The 23,378-nt window shown below is 40.2% G+C and overlaps 1 protein-coding gene across 1 annotated transcript in view; it reads right to left on the bottom strand.

Moving 5' to 3' along the window:
• The window catches only part of BICC1 (BicC family RNA binding protein 1), a 1,908,684-nt gene that overhangs the window by 600,633 nt on the left and 1,284,673 nt on the right, over nucleotides 1–23,378 (bottom strand). Inside the window, exon 14 of the mRNA XM_044056407.1 lies at nucleotides 6,012–6,020. Within this exon, the coding sequence (XP_043912342.1) occupies nucleotides 6,012–6,020 (9 nt within the window). The remainder of the gene's footprint in view (nucleotides 1–6,011; nucleotides 6,021–23,378) is intronic.

Genomic DNA, 23,378 nt, shown 5'->3' on the forward strand with positions numbered 1-23,378 from the left:
TATTTCATGCAAGAATCAACTTGAAAACTTTGAGTTTACTGTACTCTACAAAGTGATGTTTAACTATAGATCACATATCTGTATACCCAATGAAAACTGTGTAAGGCTACATGCTTGGTTCCATTGCGCAGCCCGGTTATCTGTTTGGAAGAGTCCTTTAACTTACTCCATGGGTGCCATTTTGCATTATGCAGACTTCGTAGCGCAAGTACTAGTGCAGGTCTCTAAGTAGTCATGTTGTGCTGAGGTGTTACAGAAGTCTTCATTACCTGATCACCCACCATATAGAACATATTCAATGTTTGGCCAAATCACTTTTGCCATGCTAGCAGTACTTTTGTGATATTTTGTTAACAGTGCACATAAAAGGGCAGTCCTTCCTAATGTTGTTGGAATTATTACTGTAGCAGTTCAAGTGTGTTAATATGATCAGCTCATCAGAACATTGATGGTGACGGACTTGGAATGAACAGTGCAGCTGGATCATATTGTCTCTGCAGACTTGGTAAAGGCAGCCTGTGCAGGCAGCACTTGGCTATAAACTTGCTAGCCTAGTCATCCAATGCCATGAGATTATCTGAGGAAAGTTACACAGGGGTCTGATAAATACCAGATATTTTACCGTAAAGGCACAGTATAGTGATATGGCCAGCCCACTGGTATAATGATATGATATTTCACTGTGCAGCAGATTACTCAAGATCAGCTGGAGAGCCAGCTTGGGAAAAGGTGTATTATGATTAATGCCATATTTCCTTTTGGGGAGGTTGGCTGCACCCGGGTGCACTATTTTGGAGAATAGAAGGTGCTGTTCATTTCTACACAGGATGAGTAGCTTCATTGTGGTCACACTGAGAAGAAAATGCCTATGACGTTCATGCTGTGCTCATAGTTAGTAATGGCTTTCATCTCATCCAAGGTAAAGCAACCCATAACTTAGTTGTGATGTCTCTTTCACTAAGGACCTTACCCTTAGAGTTGACCCAGTAGTCAGGAACTCGGGGACACACAGACCGTAATCTAGCCTTTGACCATCACATGTGTATAGTAGTGAGGAAATCATTCTATGTTGTGCAACTTCTAAACAAAGGTATGGCATCTAGGTCCAAGAAAGTCCTTGTTTCACTGTATTCGGCATTCAGTAGAGACCTATCAGTGAGTACAGTGCCCCCTTTGGTATGTACTTAACCAGGCATATCCAATAACTGCAACATCCACAGAGGTTTGTCACGAAGAGTACAGTGCATAAGTAAAATGTCCTATGCAGACCACCTGTAGGCCCTATCAGTGTATTCTGTCTACTACAGGTGTTTAAGGAGAGATCTGTGCCTGGCATTGTCGGACCCCACTCCGATGGACCTCCTGCATATCCACAAAACAAACAGCACCAAAATTACCCTTTCTAAAGACTTAAACCTTGTCTGTGATCATTCACTTCAGTGCAACTATTTTGAGTATGTTCCTTTAACTCCTAGTGGATGTGGCCTGAGCCTTTAAAAATTAAATTATCACCTTACAATTCTAACAAATACTCATTGACAGAGGTCAAATATCAATACAATTGTGTTTGCCATCATGTATGCTTCAAGATAAAATATTTTTAAACCTAGTATGTAGCATGGTTTTGGAATTATTAATGCAAATATGCATAAGTAATATTTGACGCCTAGAGGAGCAGTAGGAGTTAACTGCAGATGCACCTGGAGGTGTCACTCGGATGTAATGAGATAAATAGGACCTGCTGTGGAGACATGTATGTATCCCAGAGACTACCCTGTTTCTGGAACAGTCTCACCATCAATGTGAAGCAGAGTTACTCCCTAATCCACTTCAAGTGCAACTTGGGAAATTAGATGGGCAACAGGAAATTTATTCCTGGTTTGGCATCTGTCTCTAACGGACAGAGGCAACCCATAAATGGTTACTCTACCAAGCCCCTGCTTAAACTTATCAAGGGTATCAGAACTGGTCAGATATTTGTGATGCATGGCTAGGTTTAAAAATATCCTTGTAGTTTGCCTAGTAAACATCTTATGAATGTATGAATTCTGAGGATAGGTTAAGGAAGATGCTGCTTGGTGGAAGATGGTGACAACAATAAAATGCCCAAAAGTGCTGTTTTGTCATGTAAGCAAGCACAATGCATTTCCAGTACACTCTGCAATTGATAATTATATCTGAGGATGTCCTTCTATTCTCATGTTTCAGTATTCATAACAGTAGGGAGGTTGCTGCCTGCAGCACCGGACATTCGGCCAGTATACCAAAGTCTTTTGGTAAGGGGTACGTGTGATGTTGCACGTCAGAGTCATAAACCTATGTCTGCTATATATGTGACGTCTGCACGTATGCAACTCAGAATTTTTTTGCCGCAGTGATCTATAGACGTCCGATCGCAAGCTCATGGAATCTGGTTATTTGCCTTCGGCTGTCCGCATTCAAACTAAGTACCTTTTTGGGATTTTTGATTATACTTTTTTTGCTTTCCAAGGAAGGGAAAGTGTGCTTGTGGAAGACAGATTCCACATAAGGACACGAATGACAAGTGTTTGTTTTGCTAAGGGGCAGGACATGACTACAAGTCTTGTACCATTTGCCAGTCCTTTGTTCCCAAAACTTTGAAAAGCCGTCTGGCTGCTTTAAATTTATACTTAGAAAATCAAAGATTCTGATGTTTGGCATCAGGTATGGAGAACAGGGTAGGTATCTCCGAGGAGCCACCTCAGAAGAAGGCCACAAAAGTTAGGCCCGATGCCCATGCTGCACGTCAGGAGTCCGGTGAGAGTCTTGAGGCGGATGATAGCCCAGGGTCTCATTGGGTGTTGGTTTTACCGCTGGAACCAGGAACTGTGGTGGAAGTCCAGAGTACGTCCGCTGAGGTTAGTCAACCATCAGGCCATGATGGTGAGTGGGGGCCATGGCTCATGGCATTGGAGGGGCCTACTGTCGCCTTGTATTCCACCCTGACGTTTGCTCCCAAACGGATTACTTCTCCTGTTTCTTTAAAAACAAAACAAAAAGAAAAAAACAGAACTGCAGAATCTACACCAGGATGCGGAAGCCTTTTCTCAACTTGTCCAGAGCCTTCCAGGCCCTTCAGTCTCAGGTGCCTCAGCCTGTTCTACCCCTGTGCAGCTCCTGGAAAACTCAGAGTAATCCCTGACTTATTGTTCAAAAATTGAGTCCCCCCAAGGACTTTGCTACCCCCTGAAGAAGACTCCCTTAGTCCTGAGTCTCCTGGGGAATTTTTCTTTGGAGGTACCATTACCTTAATGAAGACAGCATTTTAAAAGGGAGGTTTCTGACTTGTTTGAGACAAAGGTATTTTTAACTTCTGCAGATGGAACAGCTTTCTCTGTCTGCAGTTCCCCCTTTATTCCCAGCCTTCCAGGATGCTTTTCAGGCTGCCTCTCAGAACCTAGACTCTCAGCCTCCAGCTTCAAAATAACCTGATAGATTTTACAAGGTTCCTCAACAGGCACAATTCCTGTTCAAAAATTCTTCTGCAGACCCTGTAGTTGCTGTGTCACAGACAAATCCTCCAGACAGTTACCCTCTACTTCCCAACAAATAAAGATAGCAAGTTCATGGACAGACTGGGGAAGAAAATATACAATCCTTCCACCATGTCTGTCAGAGCTATTAATTGTCAAACCCACATGGCTAAATTTGTTCTAGACTTGTTGGCTAAGGCTACTGTCCTAATGTCAGAGGTAGCAGATTCTCCTACCAGGTCTCAGCTAACTGCCCTGCTCTCTACTGTCTCTCAGGTGACCAGGCATTCAGTCATGTGCAGCTATGATACTGTAGAAGCATCATCTTAGTCTGCAGCACCTGGCTGAGGCCTTGGGAGGTATTCCTGGTTGAGACTCCAGCCTCTACCCTTAGATATATCGGCCAAATTGCTTGATGCACCTCTGGATAATAAAGCTCTCTTTGGCACTGTTTCAGCTGAGCTCCTTACATCCCTCAAAGAAAAGGGCAAAGATCTCCAAAATCTGAAACATTTGCTCTTCTCACCCATTCCTAGATACTACAGAACTACCCACAAAAGACCAGTTTTGTAAGGAGGTAGTCATCCCACTGTGGTGCAGCCCTGTCTAAGGGTCGGAGGCGCTCTAGGAAACGAATCTTGCATAGACCCTCCTCCTCCTCCTCATCAACTCCTACTTCCTTCTGGAGAGACTGACAGAGTTCCTCCACTGTGACTCAGTTTCCCTACCCAGGTTTACCCCCCCATCTCTCCATCTAACCCTATCCCTTCCCTCCTGGCAGAAAATCACTTCAGAAAATTGGGTCCTTTCTATCATAAAAATAAAAATGGTTACTTCATGACTTGGTGGGCAGTTCCACCCTTCCAGGGAATCCCTCAACCGCCATCAAATCAGCTCCACCTTTTTTCCAGCAATTCTGGATCAGCTCCTATCTCAGGGCACAATAGAACATGCCCCTCAGGATTAGACAGCCAAGGGCATTTATTCCAGAATGTTTCTGGTCCCAAGAAAAGATGGTCCGTGGAGATCAATTCTCAACTTGTCCCCACTCAATCAATATCTCAAGGTGCCTACCTTCAAGATGCTCACCTTACAGCATCTCTTGCCTCTTATCCCTCACCAAGCCTTTATGGGATCCCTGGATCTGAAGGATGCTTAGCTTTACATCCCCATTCACCCCAACTACAGGAAATTCCTGCATTTCTTAGTAGGTTCCTCACATTTTCAGTCTTCTGCATTGCAGTTTGGAGACTCTGCAGTGCCAAGAGTATTCACAAAGTGTCTAACCCCGGTTATTGCCCATTACAGAATGCAGGGCATTTAAATTTTACCCCTACCTAGACACCCTCCTAATCCTGTACCAGGACTATCGCTCCCTGTCCCATCACTTCGACATGCTGGCCAGGATCTTGGAGGACCTAGGTTTCACAGTGACTCTGCAAAAATCCCAAATGACAACAAGTCAAGACCTGGTGGTTTTTAGAAACAAAATAAGGATGGACATAATGTCAGCCTATATCTCCTGCCATAAGGTGAAAACCTTCACCGACTACTTCCAATCTCTCATTCCTCTCCCAGCCATCTCAGCCCAGGGAGTTTGTGTCCTAGGCCATGTGGCTTCAGTTCCCATGCTTCCCTTGGCCAGGCTGCATATAAGGAAAATGTAGTGGGTCTTGAGGAATTTGTGGAGCCAGAACACACACCCTCTGGATGTTACCCTCCTTCTCCCATGCCTGAAAAAGGAGCTGACATGGTGGATCTCCAACTTCACCCCCAATCAAGGGGTACCCCTGCAGATCCCTCCTACCACACAACACCTCTACACAGATGCAGATCTTGGTTGGGGGGGGGCATCCTGCACAGCAACAACAGTCAGAACAAAGTCTAGGGAGAGTGGTCCACCCAGAGAAAAAGGGACCACATCAATATAAAAGTGAGGGCCCTTCTCTTAGCACTGCAGGCCTTCCAAGAGATTCTCCTCCCAGGCACCTTGAAGTTTATCACAGACAATATGACTGTTCTGTGGTATGTCAACAAGCAGGGAGGGACAAGGGCTTGTCCACTATGTACCTTGGCAATTCAAATTTGGTCCCTAGTGACAAATGTTCACATTCACCTGCAAGCTGTATACATTCCCTCAGCAGAGAATGTGATGGCAGACACACTCAGCAGAGCCTTAGCACCATCTCATGAAAGGATGCTTCCCAGGGAAGTGTTTATGAAACTTATTGGCAGGTGGAGTATTCCACAGGCAGATCTGTTTGCCTCCTCCCAGAAGAGACAGATGCCCCTCTTTTGCATGAGAACCCTGTATCCACAAGCTTGAAAGGTGGACAATGCTTTTTCATGGGAGGGGGATGTTTTTATGCCTTCCCCCCTTCACACCGATTCAGTGTCTATCTGAAGGTTCAGAGGTACAAGCCAAAAATCTTGCTGGTGACCCCTTTTTGGACAAGACAGCATTGGTTTCCCCTGCTATTTCTATTAGCCAAGGGCAATCACCTCAGGTTACCTTACCGATATGACCTACTCACACAAGACAGGGGATCCCTCATACACTCACAGATGCTCAACCTCAAACTGACCTTATGGGTAATGGAATTTTGATCCCCTTTAGACACCTGTATTCAGAGGACGTACTCAATGTCCTGCAGGAGGCCAGGAAACCTAGTACCAGGAGAAATTACTTGCCTAAATGGAAAAGATTCTACAGGTGGTGTCTCAATAACAAACAGGACCCATTACTTGCTCCAATATCCATTTGTGTGAGCTGCTACATTCTGGACTGGCATATTCTTCTGTAAAAATGCATTTGTCAGCCGTCTCCACTTGTCTCCCTTTACTTACCCCCATTGGCATCCAGGCTAGCCCTAATACTTTTTAATAGGGGTTCTGCATATCAAACCTCCTCATAAGCCTATTCCTTCATCCTTGGACCTAAATTTTGTGCTGGAAAAACTCACATTACCGCCCTTTGAACCAGCCCATTCAGCATCTCAAGTTATGTACTTGGAAAACAGTTTTGGTTGTGGCCTTTACTTTTCCCAGGAGGGTCTCCAAAATCCAAGTCCTTATGGCCACTTCTCCATACCGTATCTTCCACAGAGATAGGGTCTCCCTCATGACCAATCCTTCCTTTATGCCTAAGGTGGTTAATGAGCTCTCCTTGAATCAGACCATTAATCTACCTGTTTTTTCCCTCTGCCTCAAAACTCCTCAGAAAGGACTTTGCTTTCCCTGGATGTACATAGACAACTGAGGTATTAACTGGACAAGACCAAATCCACTAGAAAGTCTGACCAGCTTTTTGTCTCCTTTCATCCTAGAGCCCTGGGCAGGCAGTGTCAAGACAGACCATTGCCTGATGGATTTCTAAGACTATCTCATTTTGCTATTCCTTTCATGGAAAGGAACTGAATTCCAATGTGAAAGCCCATTATGCTCTTCAGCAGCCTTTTTCAGGGGCATTGACTATGCTTTCATTCTGGAAGCAGCCACTTGGTCTTCCGTAAGTACCTTCACCAAACATTACAAGTTATACTTTATCTCTAGAGCAAGGGCTGGGTTTGCCAGGTCAGTTTTACAGGGTCTTATAGACGGTCTCCCAACCTTCCCCCCAGACTCCTACTAAAGCTTTGGTACTCTCCCTACTGTTTTGAATACTGCAGCATGAGAGTAGGAGGACATAGAAGAGTTGTGTAAGAACTTACCATAACCATAGATGTCGTCCCATTCCATGTTGTAGTGTTCATTTCCCCCTGCCTACACCCTGTGTTTGCTTTCTTTAAAAGGGTATAACAGCTGACATATAGTTCTACAGCTTAAATACTTACTTGACTGGTAGTATGTGTGGGTCTGGAAAGCTTCTTTATTTCTTGCTTCCCAGGGGTTCTGCGGTATGCGGTAGCCAGTTCTGAGTGGGCTACGTGCAGATGTCGCATGTATATAGCTAACATAGGTTTATGGCTCGGACATGCAACGTCACATGTACCCCTTATCCAAAGATGTTGGTATACTGGCTTGGATGTACAGTGCTGCAAGCAGCAACTTCCCTACTGTTATGAATACTGCAACATGGAAGAGGACGACGTTTATGGCTATGGTAAGTACTTGCACAACTGTTCTTTACAGTGACACTAGGATAGAAGGCAAATGAGTTTTTACAGAAGTCAAATATTTCCTTTTTGCTAGCAATTTTGCAAAGGCAGATCATCATTCTTGAAATACTCAAATTTGTCCAATTCTGCTCTTGTATTTCAGAAGAAACAAAGCATCTCAACAATGGAATCAGTAATGTTGCATTACATAGTTTGTTCTTGTACATCATATTGTATGCAGTTACGTGTGGGTATACTTAAATGTTTATTGCATTTTCTGCACACCCTGAATGCAGTTCATAGTTATGGTTTTCAGGCGAGTCACCTTGCTGAGCATTTTTTGTAAATACTGTGCTCTGCTGTTTGGTATTTTTAGCTGATGGATAACTTTTCTATTCCACATTGCTCATGTGCTTTCTTAAAAATATTTTTTCCCCTGAATTGCAAGCAGCTGTAACAAAGGACTGCATATTCTTTGTTGGCTATTGTACCTGCTAGTTGTATGAGTTTTCCCCGTAAGCTGCCACCTTTTTCTGATTTATACATTCATTGGAGTTGTCACTGTTGTCTACAATATGAAGACATTTCCATAGACAAATAAGCAACACTGCTTTTCTGTGCAGCTGGTTGATCAGGTATTTATTGCTGAAATTGACAAGTTCACACGTAGTGCAGGATAATGCTGAGACAGTGATACATTATACTAGTATACCTCAGTGTAGTCAACTTTTTTTATATTCAACTTCTTTAGCTTGAAATAACAGATGTGCATTGAGAACAACTTCATTTTGAGTTCTAGCTCATCTTCCTGTACTGACAGATAACTAGCCTGCTTATTTGCATTAAAATATAGTTTAATTTCTTCTTGACAGTTGATCATTTAACATTAAATATAAAAAATGATTATTCTGCATTCTTCTGGTTAGCATCTAAGGTAGTCTTTCATGGAAATGTACTTGGTGGTAACAGCAGGGATTGTAAATACAATATTGTATTGATAACGACAAAACACTTTTTAGCATGTTTGTTGCCGAGTGTGTGCACATGCACTGGACTACACCTACATAGCAATGCATTGCTTCAGTATGGCTGGTGGTGTGTTTTAACTGGTTTGATATTTGCCGTTTGCCAGGCCTCCTAAGAAAGGTCCCATGCCTGCAGTCTTAACAGTTGCAGATCTAGTTCTGTGCACTTGAGATCATATGGTGAATCCTGTGGATCAGGAACATGTCCTGATTGTAGCCTTAGTAAAACTCTGAAGTTGTAGATGGGCACTTTACTCAATTTTGCCACCATAGCCCGTCCAGATCCTGACCACAATCCTTGGATTCCCTTAAGTAATAGGAGCGCCTGGCATTTTAGTGCATGTGATTTGCACGGCAAACAAAAATGTACCTCATCTTAAAGAAATCAGTGGTCCTGTTAGCATTAAGGACATTAACAGTATCTTCTTATTGCATTCTGTAGTTAAAAATTCATAGCTCAACAGCATTGTTGTACATAAGTAACTTGGTATAAGTTCATATTAACTTTGCAAGCCTGCTTTTCAGATTAAGGACATGGCCTTCTCTATGGATCTTCAGTTGTTACTTTTCATTTTCCCGACACTGAGAATTGTCTGGTGATTTTAGTCAAGTCGTTTATATAGAGTACTAATGGCAGCTACATTTTCAGATACTTCAGGAGCTGGCCTCCAGCTGGGGGAGACTATGTGTGAGACCAGCTTGCATCTCCCAGGACTTGCTTTGTTGTCAAAGATCATCGTAAATTCATAGATTAGTACTAGGCTAACTGCCCTTACGAGCCATTTTAAGCCTAGCCAATTATCCCTTGTGAGACTCAAACCCTGCACCTTGTGTTTGTAAGGCAAACACCTTAACCATTAGGCCACCCTCCCCCCCAGTACTTTATAAAGAATGCAGAGAGAAAGACTGTTTTATGCATTTTCCAATACCTCTAGTTTAAAGTGGAAAAGTAAAGACTTGCTGATCTTCATTGCATCATTTTGGTTTGAGCACCCACTGTTCAGCCACCTAAAGGAGGAGGAGGTAAGCTAGGCCTTGCAACTTCTGACATAAAAAAATTAACATTAATTTTTGTAGAAAAGAAATTTTCAGAAACTCTTTTTACAGATTCTACTTTCTCAGAGTGTATGTGATGACATTTTGAACCTTAATAGCAAATCAGTCTCTTAACTGGGAATAAGTGCTGTCTTTAAAAGCCAGGTGGCCACCTATATGGAATTCATAGTTGTCAGAATGAACGCATGTTTATTACAGTTTAGTAGATGTAGCATAATGTTGCAGCAGATGTTCTGCTTTGTCTTGACTTAAACTAGTTGCCTTATTTATTTTCTAAGGCCATGGCTTCTCAAGCTGTTAGGATTCATTGCTTTCGCCTTGTCATTTTGATATCCGTATGTTCTTTTGCCTTTTAGGCCTGAGGCAGAGAGATTTTTCAAAAGATGTTGCATCTTAAACTTAAAAAAAAAATATTCCAAATAGAATGTTTTTACCCTGAAAAAGCTATTTGTTATCTTTTCAAGACATTTTCTTTGACTGAAGCCCTTGTTGCAATTGCCTCAACAAGAAGGGTGTCAAAAGTTCAGGCTGTTGTATTCAGAACCTAATCTTTAATAAATGTAATATGGTTCATAGGTTGGTACTAGGCTATCTGCCCTAGGCCTGTACAAGCCTAGCCATAACAATTCCCTGGCTATTTCTTCCCACAATATTGACTTTTCTACTTGCCCTGTATTTACACCTGAAGTCCTCTCGGACATTACCCAGAAAGTAGCTGTCAGCATATATTGAGAGTGATTTTTTTTTTTTTTGTAAAAACAGAACCATCATTTTTCTCCATGTATTAGATATGTTTGGGGCCAGATTAGATAAGCGTTAAATTTCCAGTGGAATCACTAATCTGCATAGGATTTTGTAATGATTCCATGGGTAAGCCATTCATCTGTGTCAGCGGGATGCAGTCTATGGCAGTAGGTACATAACAGACTGAAATGCTTTCTTCACAGGTGTACCATTCCACTGCTATTTTGTTAGCCATTGACTTCATCTGTACTTAAGACGTTTTCAAGATATTGTATCCTAGCTCCTCATTCCAAGGTTCTGCTTTGGCATTTGTCCAAGGTTTGCTTGCTGGTACTCTAGTCACGTACACTGAACAGACCTCTCAATCGTACTGAATTCCTCAGTATTTACCGGTTTTGAAGGCAAAATATTGGGGTGCCACAAATTCTCAAGTGGCCCCCTTAATTTCCAAATTTCCTTTTTTTAATTTACCAGTTTAAATTTTTGGCTGATGTCACCACCAGCCTGTAGGGGTATGTGTGATGACATCACTGCTGCCTGTTGGACTCTGAGGGAAATAGGGATGGCGGGTGGCATAATTTAAATTTTGCAGAGTCTTCCAGATAAGAGGGAAAAAAAATGACTTATTTTTGTTGTGCATTATCTGCTGGCCAGCCAAGTGGACTGTATAACTGTGTGCATTTCCACTGCATTATAATTCCACCACTCCACTAGCTGACCATTGCACTGCATTTAGTTTAGCTGTCGGATCTGTTCAACCCTTGCTGCATTAATTTAGCTTAACTGTCTGGTGTTCCGTTGCTGCATTTTTAATGTCAGCAGCAGTTCAACCATTTCTTGCTGCATTCACTTTATCTTATTTTGTTTAGTGTGTGTGCACTGCACAACAGTTCAACTATTGCTGCCTTCACTTTAACTTATTTACATTTTAGATTGTCTATATCTGCTGGCTGAGTTTGTGTGTGTGGTTTATTGTGCTGCTGCATTTATTTAGTTTATCTATCTGCTGGCTGGCTGTGCAAGTTGTTCATGCTACATTTAGTTTGTGTGTGTCTACCTGTCTGTGCAAAGGACCAAATGGCAGTTCAACTGTTGCTGCATTCACTTTTAGTGTGTGTACTGCCCATTGCTGCATTAACTTAAATGTCTGGTGGTTCCGTTGCTGCATTTTTAATGTCCACAGCCGTTAAACAGTTGCTGGCTGCATTCACTTTATCTTGTTTAGTGTGTGTGTGTGTGTGTACCGGATGTTAGTTCAACCACTGCATAGTTGGTCTGTATCTGCTGACTGGTGTGTTTGGTTTATATGCAGTTCAACTGATGCTGCATTCACTTTCTTTGTTTGGGTTATTGGCAGTTCAGCTGATGCTACATTCACTTCATCTTTGGGTTATCGGCAGTTCAGCTGTTGCTGTGTGTGTGTAAAATACCCCAGGTAGGTACCACCTGGTGGTTAGGGTTACTCAGGCTCAAACCGTGTACCTTAGGTGGATGAAGCAAGAAGCCTGAGTTCTCTACCCATACCACCACTTCTTATTGGAGGAGTTATAGCTCTCAACTGTACAAATTTTCACAAAATATATGTAATGTTTGGCTCCTACTTCTGTTGGTCTGTACATTCTGTTCATCTTAAAATTCGGAAGGTACAGTGGTAGTGTTGCCTCACAGCAAGAGGTTCTCTGGCTCGATTCTTGACTGAAGTGTCCTCCCTGCTTCTGTGTGCATTTCCTCCTGAGTGCTTCGGTTTCCTCCCACAATACAAAGACATGTCTGGAGCTTTTCTTCCTAGGCCTCTGCTGAAAATAGGTTTTGTTCCATGTCGGACTTTCCCAGTAAACAAAAATAAAATTGTATGGTTTTCTGGCAAATCAGTGAGCACCGAATTCACAAAAATGATAGCCATTTAAGTTTCAGTCTGCCTGTCTTTCAGGAAACGCATTGTAGCACAACATTTTATTCAAACAACTTTCTAAGATTTTGCAAGCAATGTTTAAAATGTGTCCCCAGTTTTGGGCCTTTGCCCCCCCCCCAATACATTTTGGCTTTTTCTCGATTTCTTGTGCTGCATAGTTCTTCAGGGAAGGAGAAGATTAGTGCTGCTTATACAAAGCCTACTTGCACTGTTAGTAGCACAACAGGTAGTACACTTGCATTTGCTGCAAAAGACTGGGTTCTCTCCCAGTATGTAGATGCTGATACTGTACTTTTGTACTTTTATAGAGGGTGGATGCTGCAGTCCTGAGAATGTCCTCCTTTGGCGGCGATACCACGAACCTGTTATCAGTTTGCCATCCATTCCCTATTGAAATATTACAATTTTTTTTTTAATGTAACATAGACAATTTATTCTTCAAGAGCAACAGGCACTTGTAGATGAAACGAAATGTCAAGTTGTTTGCTAGCAGCAACCTCTTCATTAGTTACAGATCTCTTTAATATGGAATTATTTAGATACTTTTTACTTCTGCAGAGATTGTAATCATCCCTCTCAACTGTACAGATTTTTGAAGAATGTCCAGATTTTTGCTTCATATTTTTGGGCCATTTCTCATAAAATTGCAGTTTTCTGGCAAATCATTGGCAAATTATTGAGGGTTGAAGTCAGAAAATGACATTTGAATTTCAGTCTTCATACCCTTCAGAAAAGTCATGCTAATGCAAAGTCTGTTCAATCATTTTTCTAAGTTTGTAAGAGCAATATTTAAAAAGTGTCCCTATTTTTGGTCCTTTGTCCCCCCCATTATAGATGGCTTTGTCCAGATTTCTTGCTCTAAGAGGTTGAGAGATATGTTGTGCATATTTACTGATAACTGGTGGATTGTAGACGTTTGAGGAGACTGGATGGAACTGTTCTGAATTGGGCAGTTTTGTCATTATTGGTTCATGCATTTACTTAATTGCTTACTGGAAAATGTTCAAAACAATTTTAAAATGTGCTGTAACAAGTGTGTTGTATTATACAAGGAATGTAATTTAATACAGTCAAAAAGGTGCATCAAAGAACACATATATAAGTTTCGTGTGCAAGAGGCCTATGATTTGAAAAAAGCCCAAAGGCAGTATTTATCCGCCACCGGCCAGATGCATTTTCTTTGGATGTGGGTTTCAATGCTGTTTAAATAAATGTGAGTTTCAAGAGCAGAGAAGTTTTGATGCCAAGTCTATCTTCATTGCGAGACTGTATTGCTTTGTTTAGCAGATGTCTATTGGTGTTTGCGCTATAAAATGTAAAATGAAATCCAAATAATCATTGTAGAAGTAAAGCAGTATGCACATTACAGTGTTTATGGTAAATGGGGCGAAATAGCCAAGTAATGGGACATTAGAATGGCTACAGAGGGACTCTAGGCTTTGGCTATATTTTGGTTGTCTGTTTTTCAGTTTGTGTTTGAATGTTGGTGTCCCACAATTCCGGGTGTGGGTGGGGTTACATAATTATGTATGCAAATTTTATGTTAATCATCATACATATTTGTACCAATTTTTCATGGGTCTTTGTCCAGATTTTTAATGTTTCCAGGTTGAGAGGTATGACAGTGAAGACTGGCCCTATTTTATATTTTGTGCTGTTCTCCCCATAACTGTTTGAGTAGTTAATTCATAGTAGAGTCGCTTTCCATAACCAATAGTAACATTGCATGCCTTGGTGATCTATGTTAGTCCATGTGCTATGTTTAAAAGCTAATCTGACATAATGAATGTGTTTAGCCTTCTTTATTTTGTTGCTTTCCATGATTGCATGGTGAATTTACCAGTTAAGAATTTACCAGAAAAGCGAAAGAATTTAAGTTAGATGAAGGGAAAGATAGTTATAGGAGTTGGTTTGATGAGTTAGTGTGAGAGGAAAACTAGAGTAGGAAGAAGAGGAGATAGAGGCAGATGACTCAGAAAGATAATTAGGAATGGAAAGGAGAGAAGTAGTCGATAAGATTAGGAAAGAGTATGGATATGAAGTGGGCTTTATAGGGTTGCATTACTTTCTACCAGAAATACACATACTCATCAGACACCCCTGTTTTAAAACCTTTTTTTTTCAGTCTTTCTTTCCTAACCAACCATTTACCATAACCTTCACCCAAGACATTTCATAACAGTTCTTTTAATGTTTTTTTCTCCTAAACTCGTATTCTCCTAAAATATCCCACAGTGCCATATGCCTTAGGAGTCAAGTCCTTTTGCTGATTCACACTCGGCCAACATTGCACCTTTATTCTCCCTTAAATAGCATCTATTACTTTTATTATTAAATAACATTTGGTTGCTTTTTTTCTTTACTACATAACCCCCTTCCTCTGTCACATTTTCTAAAACAGTCCTTGTTCTTTTTTGCATAATCTGTTTGTTTTCTCCAGTGTCACTGGTCTCCAATTATTGATATTTTCTGATCGTCCATATTAATGTAATCACACCAGCATACATCTTTTCATCTTCCATCCCTTCCTCTAATCCTTCATGCACTACTTCCACAAATACTTTATCCCCCTTATACTCCTTCCTTTGTAATATCCATAACTTAACCCATCCGTTTGGTGCTGATTCTTCCTTCTCTTCTTTTTTAATGCCTTCCAATTGTTTCATTTCGGTTTTCTTGCATATTGCTCTATCTGAAATGTTCTTTACTTTCCACCTCCCCTGTTCACTGTCTTCATTCTTGTACATTAATTCTACAGATTTTTTTTTTCCATCTCCGTAATTCCATGTTTTCTCACCTATCATTCCATTTAGCTTCCTCCCCTTTGTTTTTGTCCTTTTCTAAAAAAAAAAAAAAAAAAAAAAAGCTAAAACTTCTTCCTTTCCCTTTGAAAATTTTGTCTATATATCATTTTATTTTTCTCTAATAGTTTTTGTATTTATCTTGCTTGCTTCTCGACTTTCTAAAGTCCATCATGTTTACATATTCTACTTTACCTGTCTGTCTTTCCAAAAGAAGTATTTTTTATATTTTATTTTAAACACTATCTACTATTTTGCTCAGTTTTCTTTAAATACTGTTATTGTCATATGTTTCTTCCATAGTTCACTAATTTGCTCTTTCATTTTCTTTAATATCCCTTAACTTTTATATTTCTTTACCTTTTATTTCCTGATCATTACCGAAGACATCACATATTGCCCTGTGATCTGAAAAATCTACTTGTAACCCCACCTGTCACTTTCTTCATCTCACCTGAATACTTAACATAATCAATCTTTCTTTTAAAAATTTCTTTCCTGTGTTTACGCTATACTTTTCCCTATCTTCACTTCCATATTGCATCACTTCTATCACCTTTACATCTTGCATTACTTTTTCTTACCTTCCAATTAAAGTCCCTAGTGATTGGTATTTGTGTTTACTATAACATTTAGTTCTTCAAACTTTTTCTCTTTCTGACATGCTAGATTATGTATATACTATCATTACCATCTCACAATTTCCATTTTTTCTCAAGTTCGCATATCACCCTTCCTGGTATCACAGTTTTTACATCCAGTATTTTTACTTTGCCTTCTCTTAAACACCCCAACCCAGAACAGCTTTCATTTACTACTGACCATGTAATCTTTTTTTTTTTCTCCGGACAGCCTAAATTTTTTTTGTATAACCTCTTGTATCCAGTAAACTGAATGCATCTGTCTGTCTTGCACAATTCAACAACCATTAAATCCCTCCTTTGTTTTCCTATGCTATTTACATGTAGTCCCAAAATACCTAAAGCATACCTTCCCATTTTTCTCCTTTTGTTTTTTCTTTCTTCTCACTCTTCTTCCAGTAGATTTACGTTTTCTACTCTTGTTTTTCCAGTTTGAGTAATCTTTCTCTCTTCCACTTGCACAGCCCTATCATGCAAGCTTTGTATCTGAATCTCTTCTACCATTATTCCTTCCTGTTGCTGTTTTTCTTCAGCTTCAGTCATATTTCTGTTTCTTCCTCACTCGCATCAGCCATTTCACTTTCTTCCTGAATATTGTTTTCTACAAAGTCTTTCCCCCCATACCAGTCTTTTCATGTAGGCTGCCCTTTTTCATTACTGGAAATTCAAACTAAAAATGGCCAGGCTCCTTACATTTACTACAAAAAGATTTGTAGTTCATACTTCTATGGCCTTGCTCTCTACATTGCCCATATCAACTTTTTTTGTCCATTCTTGAACCAAAGATTTTAATCTCCACAGTAGGAGCAGGCCTTCAGTTGGGTTTAATGCATAACAGTTGATATATATCATTTCACTTTTTCATTATTTGAAATGCGCTACAATTTTCCATCATATGTCCAGTTTAACTTACACTTCCCATCACGCTGTCCATATGTTTGTCATTAAACATTATACTCATCATTCTCACTGCTGTAGTAACCTTTGGCTCTTTGGGTTGTATCCTGCTGAGCATGTAGTTGGCCAGCCTTCAAAAAAACGTTGGCTCCCCCCAACACCTACATTCTGACTGCTGAATTTGATAGTCCCTTTGAAGGGAAATCGGCAGTTGGGAGTATAAACAGCTTAAGTAATTGCTTCCTCAAAGGAAAGCAGCTGTGATGTTTCACAGTACTAATTGGCTACAGGCTTCATTTCTGGCAGATAAGTCCCCACTGATGAACCATTCCACACAGACTATCGCTCTTTTCACTATTTTTGGTGCTTTTTTTGTTTTCTAAAGAATATAGTCAATTTTGTCAGAAAATGCTATTTTTAGAAAAGAGCTGTTTTGTGAAAATGTACTGCTTTTGAGACATTTTAAGGAAGTGTCAGGATTTAAAGTTTGGAAGGTGTTTTATGCACCTAAATTGATTGTCCACACTTTGAGACAACTTACTTTCATTGCTGTACTGCGTCAGACATTTTGCTTAAAGCTGTTATATTTAATAAAAAAATGTCATTACTGTTCTATGAAAGGGACGAACTTTTTGACAGGGTTTTCATGTACTACTATTTTTACTTTGGAATTTTGAGGGACTATGTGGGGCAGGTTTAAGTATATATGCTGCCTGTGATCATCACATCAGTTCTTACAACCATTCAGGTTTCTTCCATGGCTGCAGCATGTGTTATACTTGCCCTCCTGTTTCTTCTTCTGCTATATCTAAAAAGAAAAAGCAGCAGATAAATGAGTCATTGCCTACACTGCAAGCTCAGACAGTGCCTCAGCTACTGGTGGGTGACTGTGGCCATTTATTGTTTGTTAAATCACTCCCTGTTTTTTCTGGGTTTCTGTGGTGTAGTCCCTTCCACCACCATGGAGTGTAGTGGTTACTAATGTCCTGTGTGGCTGTCCAGTGTTCAGTCAGGGCATGAGAGAACCATATTATTTTACTTGGGACTTCATCTCAGAAAAAAGGTCTCTCTCCTCCTCCCCTTCAAGAATAACCTTCTGGATAAAGTTACTTCTCTGTCAGTCTCTTAAGAATATCTCTGGAGAAAAAGAAAAGCAAAAGGCTAGACATTACTCAGGTAAAGGCATTTTGTCTGTTCGTAAGGATGATTTTCTTTATTTAGCAAGGACTTTTTTTGCAGACATTGTCCTGTAAAACAGAAATCCATACCAGGAGACAAACCAGGTTAATATAGTCTTCAGGAAAATGTCAGAGGATTCTGACATAGAGAAACTGGATTTTTTGTCTGATTCTTCAAGCCTAACATTGTTTCAGAGGAAAGGTTATCCTCTACTCCATTAGAGGAGTGTTACCTTTTTTTTTTTTTTTTTTTTTTTTTAAGACTACTACCAAGATGAGTGATGTTTTTGTGGGAACAAGTGGATGTTTCCCCTAAACTGGAGAGAGATGAATCCTGCAATTGGAGTAGTCTCATGCTTCATTTTTGGAGGATGTGTTAAATGCTGCATGTAATAATCCTGACCCTCAGCCTTCAGAACCAAAAAAAGTAGAACGCTTAATACCAGCCCTTCCCTTGAGGACAAGTAGGTACAGATCTAAGAGAATTTCCTTACAGTTTATTATGTCCGGTATTGAGAGTTTGTGGGATTGTTTTTCCATACTTCTGTCAGAAGGCAGGTCTTGTCTGATTCCTACAATTTCTAACCTTTCTCCGGTATCTAAACGTACTCTTGAATGAGTGTGTATGACTGATTGTGCAGATAGTGCGCCTCTGTTTAGGGCCACTACTACTGCTACTGATTTGAGAAAAAATGTTTGGGTAACTACTCAAAAGTTTTCTGATGAGGTAAAGTCTGAGATTTTAAAATCTACGTTAAGCAAGGAGGTTTTGTTTGGCCCTGATGCTGCTCAGGTTCTCAAACTGACAGATGGAAATTTAATTCAGGAAGTTAGGATTTTAAGTCCTACATCAGAAGTCTAACAAAACCCTTTATTTTGTTTAAAAATATATCTGTCCCTGCCATATCATGAGAAACAGGGATCAAAGAAATGGCACGAGGGGAACAATAAAAAAAAATCCTTTCAGAATAACTGTGCCAGTATTCCTACCCTCCCTTCCAACATCTACAAGTCTGTCCCATAGACTGGCTTTTTATCTTTCCCTATGGCAAAAGGTTGTTTCAGACTCTTGTGTACAATACAGGTTCAGTAGGGATAGAGTTGGCACAGAGTACACGTCTCCTTTCAGGGGAATTCCTCACTACAGTCTGAACCAAAGAGTTTTTTCCTAAGATTATTCAACACACGCTTACCCTGGAAGTCGTACTACTGCTGCCTTTAGTCTAAAATGAAGGTTTCTACTTTTGAATGATTCTGGTTTCAAAGAACAATCTTTCTGGGAGACTAGTTCTTGATATTTCCTTTTTTCAACTGGTTTGTGAAAATACCTACATTTAAAATGCTGACCCTTTTTCTTTTGAGTTTTAAGCTAACAGACTTAAAAGATGCTTATCACATTCCCATAGCTTAGGCTTCAGAAAAAATCTCCATTTTGGTATCTGGGTCACATTATCAGTTCTCTACATTGTCTTTTGAGTTGGTTACAGCTCTTAGAGTGCTTAAAATATGTCAAACACTCCAGGGATAGATCATTGCAGACTGCAAGACAGTGACATTTTTCTCTAATTTTGATGGCTTACTGATCTTTGCAGAGTTTTTTACCCAGATGTCAGGAGTCCTTAACAGCATTGGTTCCCCCCTTCTTTTTCACTTGGCCAGTGGCAGTTACCACAAGTTACCTCACTGGGTGGATGTTCTCACACACGAGAAGGGATCTGTTGTCCATCCTCACTTGTCTACTCTTCAGCTAATACTGTGCTTGATAGGATTTTGATCCCTTTTAGGTACCGCTTTTCTGAGTTGTCTGCTTTCGGTACAGCAAGAGGCCATGAAACCCACTACCAGAAAATCCAATATGTCCAAATAGACAAGATTTTCTGTCTGGTACATCTATCACCACCTGGATCACCTATTTGTGGAGGTTCCTCTGGTTCTTTCATATTTGTCATCTGCTCCATTCTGAAATTGCATATTCTTCAATTAAAGCTCACCTGTCAGAAATCTGTTATTGTCCACCCTTGACTCCTCCTGTGACTTGTAGGTTTGAGGTCAAACAATTACTTAAAGGCATCCATTATATCACCCCCCCATTCCACCTTCTTGGGACATCAATTTTGTACTTGAAAAATTAACACGGGTTCCTTTTGATCCCCAAAGAATAGTAGAATGACATGAATGATTGGGCTATTCTTCCTCTTTCTTGTAGTCAGTACTGCCCCCTGTAACACTTGTGGAGCTAATGAAATCCCAAAAGGTAACTGTAAGGACCTGTAATTTTCCAAATGTGTACTGAAAGTACAGAGTTTGAAATGGAATTTATCCACTTTGGTTTGTTACAACCCTAGTTTTACATCCAACACAGACACAAAGCTAGTGTTAGGCCTTGTCTATACTAGCACAACCAGTTCTGGTGTTCGTGAACCAATACATATCCTGGCCTTGTATTTCATGACTGTTGCCATACTATTGTAAGACTTTGTTGGATCTGTGTGCTTGATTACAACTGCTGCATCCAAACATTACAGCTCTTGTTTTTTTTCCATTCCTTGGGTGCAGTTGGTACTTTTTTGAGCATTATTATTACACTGTTTCAGGCATAATATTTTGTGATAGTCCTTTAGCAGTCACTTTACTCTTCAAATCAAACTTCCTCATTTGGTTAGAGATTTCCTTACCCATCCTATGGTCAGTATTTATATATTACTCCTAACGAGAATAACCAGGATCATATCCTAGATAATATGAGGGGACCCTTGCAAGGGATAAAGCATTTAAGAGCTGCCTTTGTCCATTAGTAGTACAGGGATAGTCCTGGGGTAAAATTTCGGTTTCCCATTCAGTCATTCAAGTTGCACTTTAATTTGAACAGGGATGAACTCTGTTTCATGAGTCTGCTTTATTTTTTCACCAATCTACAGTGTTCTGTAGTAGCTACATGATCAGCTGTTTGAGCAGACACATTTCTATTGTCCCATTAACAATTAACATTAACATTTGCTCCAGAGGTAGGGGATGCATTAGGATATGATTGTATCATACCAGCATGTCTCATTTGTTAACGAAGGCTTCATTCTTTTAAATGGGTATTTGAGATGCCATTTGTTCTCTGAAGGAATAGAAGGTTAAAGAGGGTTGGATCTTTCATGGCTTGAAAGGCTAGACACAGATCTCGACATAGATTATAAGGTGCTTTCAGTCTGACCTAGTTAAAAGTTTTGAGACGACAGATCTTTAGAACTGAACCTCTGTGCTCTCAAGTTTATATGTTTAGACAAATACTTGCTAAAGGTGCATTATATTCATTAATGTGTCCAATGCGATACAAGTGAAGGGAAATTGGGGCTTCTCTGGATCTAGTGGCAATACCTTTGGAAATCAGATGAGCCAGATAGAAGGCATTCCCAAACTACCACAGAAACATGATATTCAGATGGTGAGAAGTTATCAACAGGACTGCCAAGATTACTTGGAAGTGTCTGGAGGGCCGTGTTACTTGTATAATGTATGAAAATGTTTTGTTTACCAAAGTGAGCTACATTGTTTCACATTTAATTTAAGACTGCTATTCTTGTACCGATTGTTAACAGGGTCTAACTCGTGTTTCAGCAGTTGAGTCAGTGGGAGTTCGAATAATAGCACTCAGTTTGCAGTTATCTGCAAAGTTAAATACCCATATGCCAGGGGTGTCTCACCTGAAGGTCTGAGAAAGAGATGCCAAATAGAGGTCCCAACACTGAGCCCTCTAGTATACCACTGGGTAACATTTTTGCTTCCAGAAGCAGCACCTGCAACTCTCTACCCACATGGTTTCAGTTATACAATCTATTAGCTGTCCACTGGGCAACATAAGGATATATGGTCATATTTACAAGTCTGTCAAATAGTGCCTGCTTTGAGAATAGTGTTAAAGGCGCAAATACTCTGATATATGTACTCCATAGATGCTACCTACTGCTTCAGTTACTTTTTCAAAGAAATTAATTGGGTTAAAAAGGCAGGACCTGCTTTGTCAGTCTGATAAAGGTCCAACATTAAGAGATTTTCAGTGATACATTAATGGGGTCTGTGGTAATGCATTCCATAACTGTACAAATTTGGTGTATAGTTACCAGAGTCTATAGTTAGTATGCCCTTGTGTAACAGCATTACAGTGCCTGTTTTCCAGGCTTCTGGAATGTAACCAATGCGGAGGCGCATGTAAAAGGGCTTAAGTAGGGGTTCATAAGCCACAGAAATGCTGCACATCTGCAAGTCAAATGGGACAAGGGTCACCCACTCCAGGGACCTTAACCTGGTCTGTGACCCAAATGGGACCTGCTGGAGAGACAGGTATGTCTTTGAGGTTGCCACTCCTCTAGAATAGGCTACCAGTTCACATCAAACACAGCTCCCTCTGTAACCCTGTTTAAGCGTAGTCTGGATGACTGGATGGGAAAATGTAAATTCCTGCCTGGGATTTCACCTATGACCCTCCTAGATATGGGCAGTCGTTGCTAACTAAGATCTTGAGTTTAGGCAAGATCTTTTATATTGAGTTTAGGCAAGATCTTTTATATTGAGTTTCTCTAGTATTATATTGGGTACACATGGCTAGGCTTGTAAAGACCTTCGGGTCAATAGCCTAGTAACCACCTATGAACCTATATTTAGCATTGGTAATCATGCACCCTGGTGTATTGTCAGTGCCAGTGGATGACATATTCTCAGCTTTTGAAAAGGTTGAGAGAACTTGTCCCACAGTAATTAAAAGGGGAGGATGAGGTTGTGGAATAGGTATAATCCGGTGGAAGAAAATATGAACTAAACTTGTTAGCTAGGATATTGGCTTTTTTCTTTTGGGTCAGTGTGTGTACAGTATTGTAGTAGACTCTTTCTGAACATTGTGTTAGTTTTTAAAGATGTGTAGTTATTTTTGGTTTTAGCCCTAATGTCTTCCTTAAGCTCTTTACTGGTTTAAGTGTGGCCTTACAGATTGTAGAATGAGATCTCTTAAAAGCAAAATGAGATTTCTTTCTGTTATGTAATTTGTGGGTATTCCACTGTAAGAAGTTATTTTTAAAATTTTCATTTGTTGCAGATAGATGCTGCCTTTTCAGTGTAACTGTTAAAGTAGGAATAGAAATCAGAGGCATAGGTAGCAACTTTAGCAATGGGATCCATTGCATAAGGTTTACAGGGGAGTTTTTCAGTCCTCAAAAGCGACTCTTAGGGCAGTGATATCCTTGACAATTGCAGATACTCCGAATGCCAGTAGGTGTGAAGACATGATGGGTATTGTATCCAGTGACAGAGGGAGTGATTCCATTGTTTTGAAACCATTGTTTCTGTAACTACACACAAATGTGTTCAGTTTGCAGGAGAGCCATGAATTCAGGAATTATTTTATTAACATTCCTGACGTTTAGTAGAGCCACATTAATGTGCTCTATTCCACATTTCCCCAAACATCTCTGCCTGTGGAACATTTGGCTGCTTTAATTGAGTTTGTAAGATCACTTTCTTGAGTATGTTGCACATCTTTCTTTTTTATCAG

The sequence above is a fragment of the Protopterus annectens genome, chromosome 14.part0 (assembly GCF_019279795.1).
Source record: "Protopterus annectens isolate FY-2018-M chromosome 14.part0, PAN1.0, whole genome shotgun sequence".
NCBI classification, from domain to species: Eukaryota; Metazoa; Chordata; order Ceratodontiformes; family Protopteridae; genus Protopterus; species Protopterus annectens.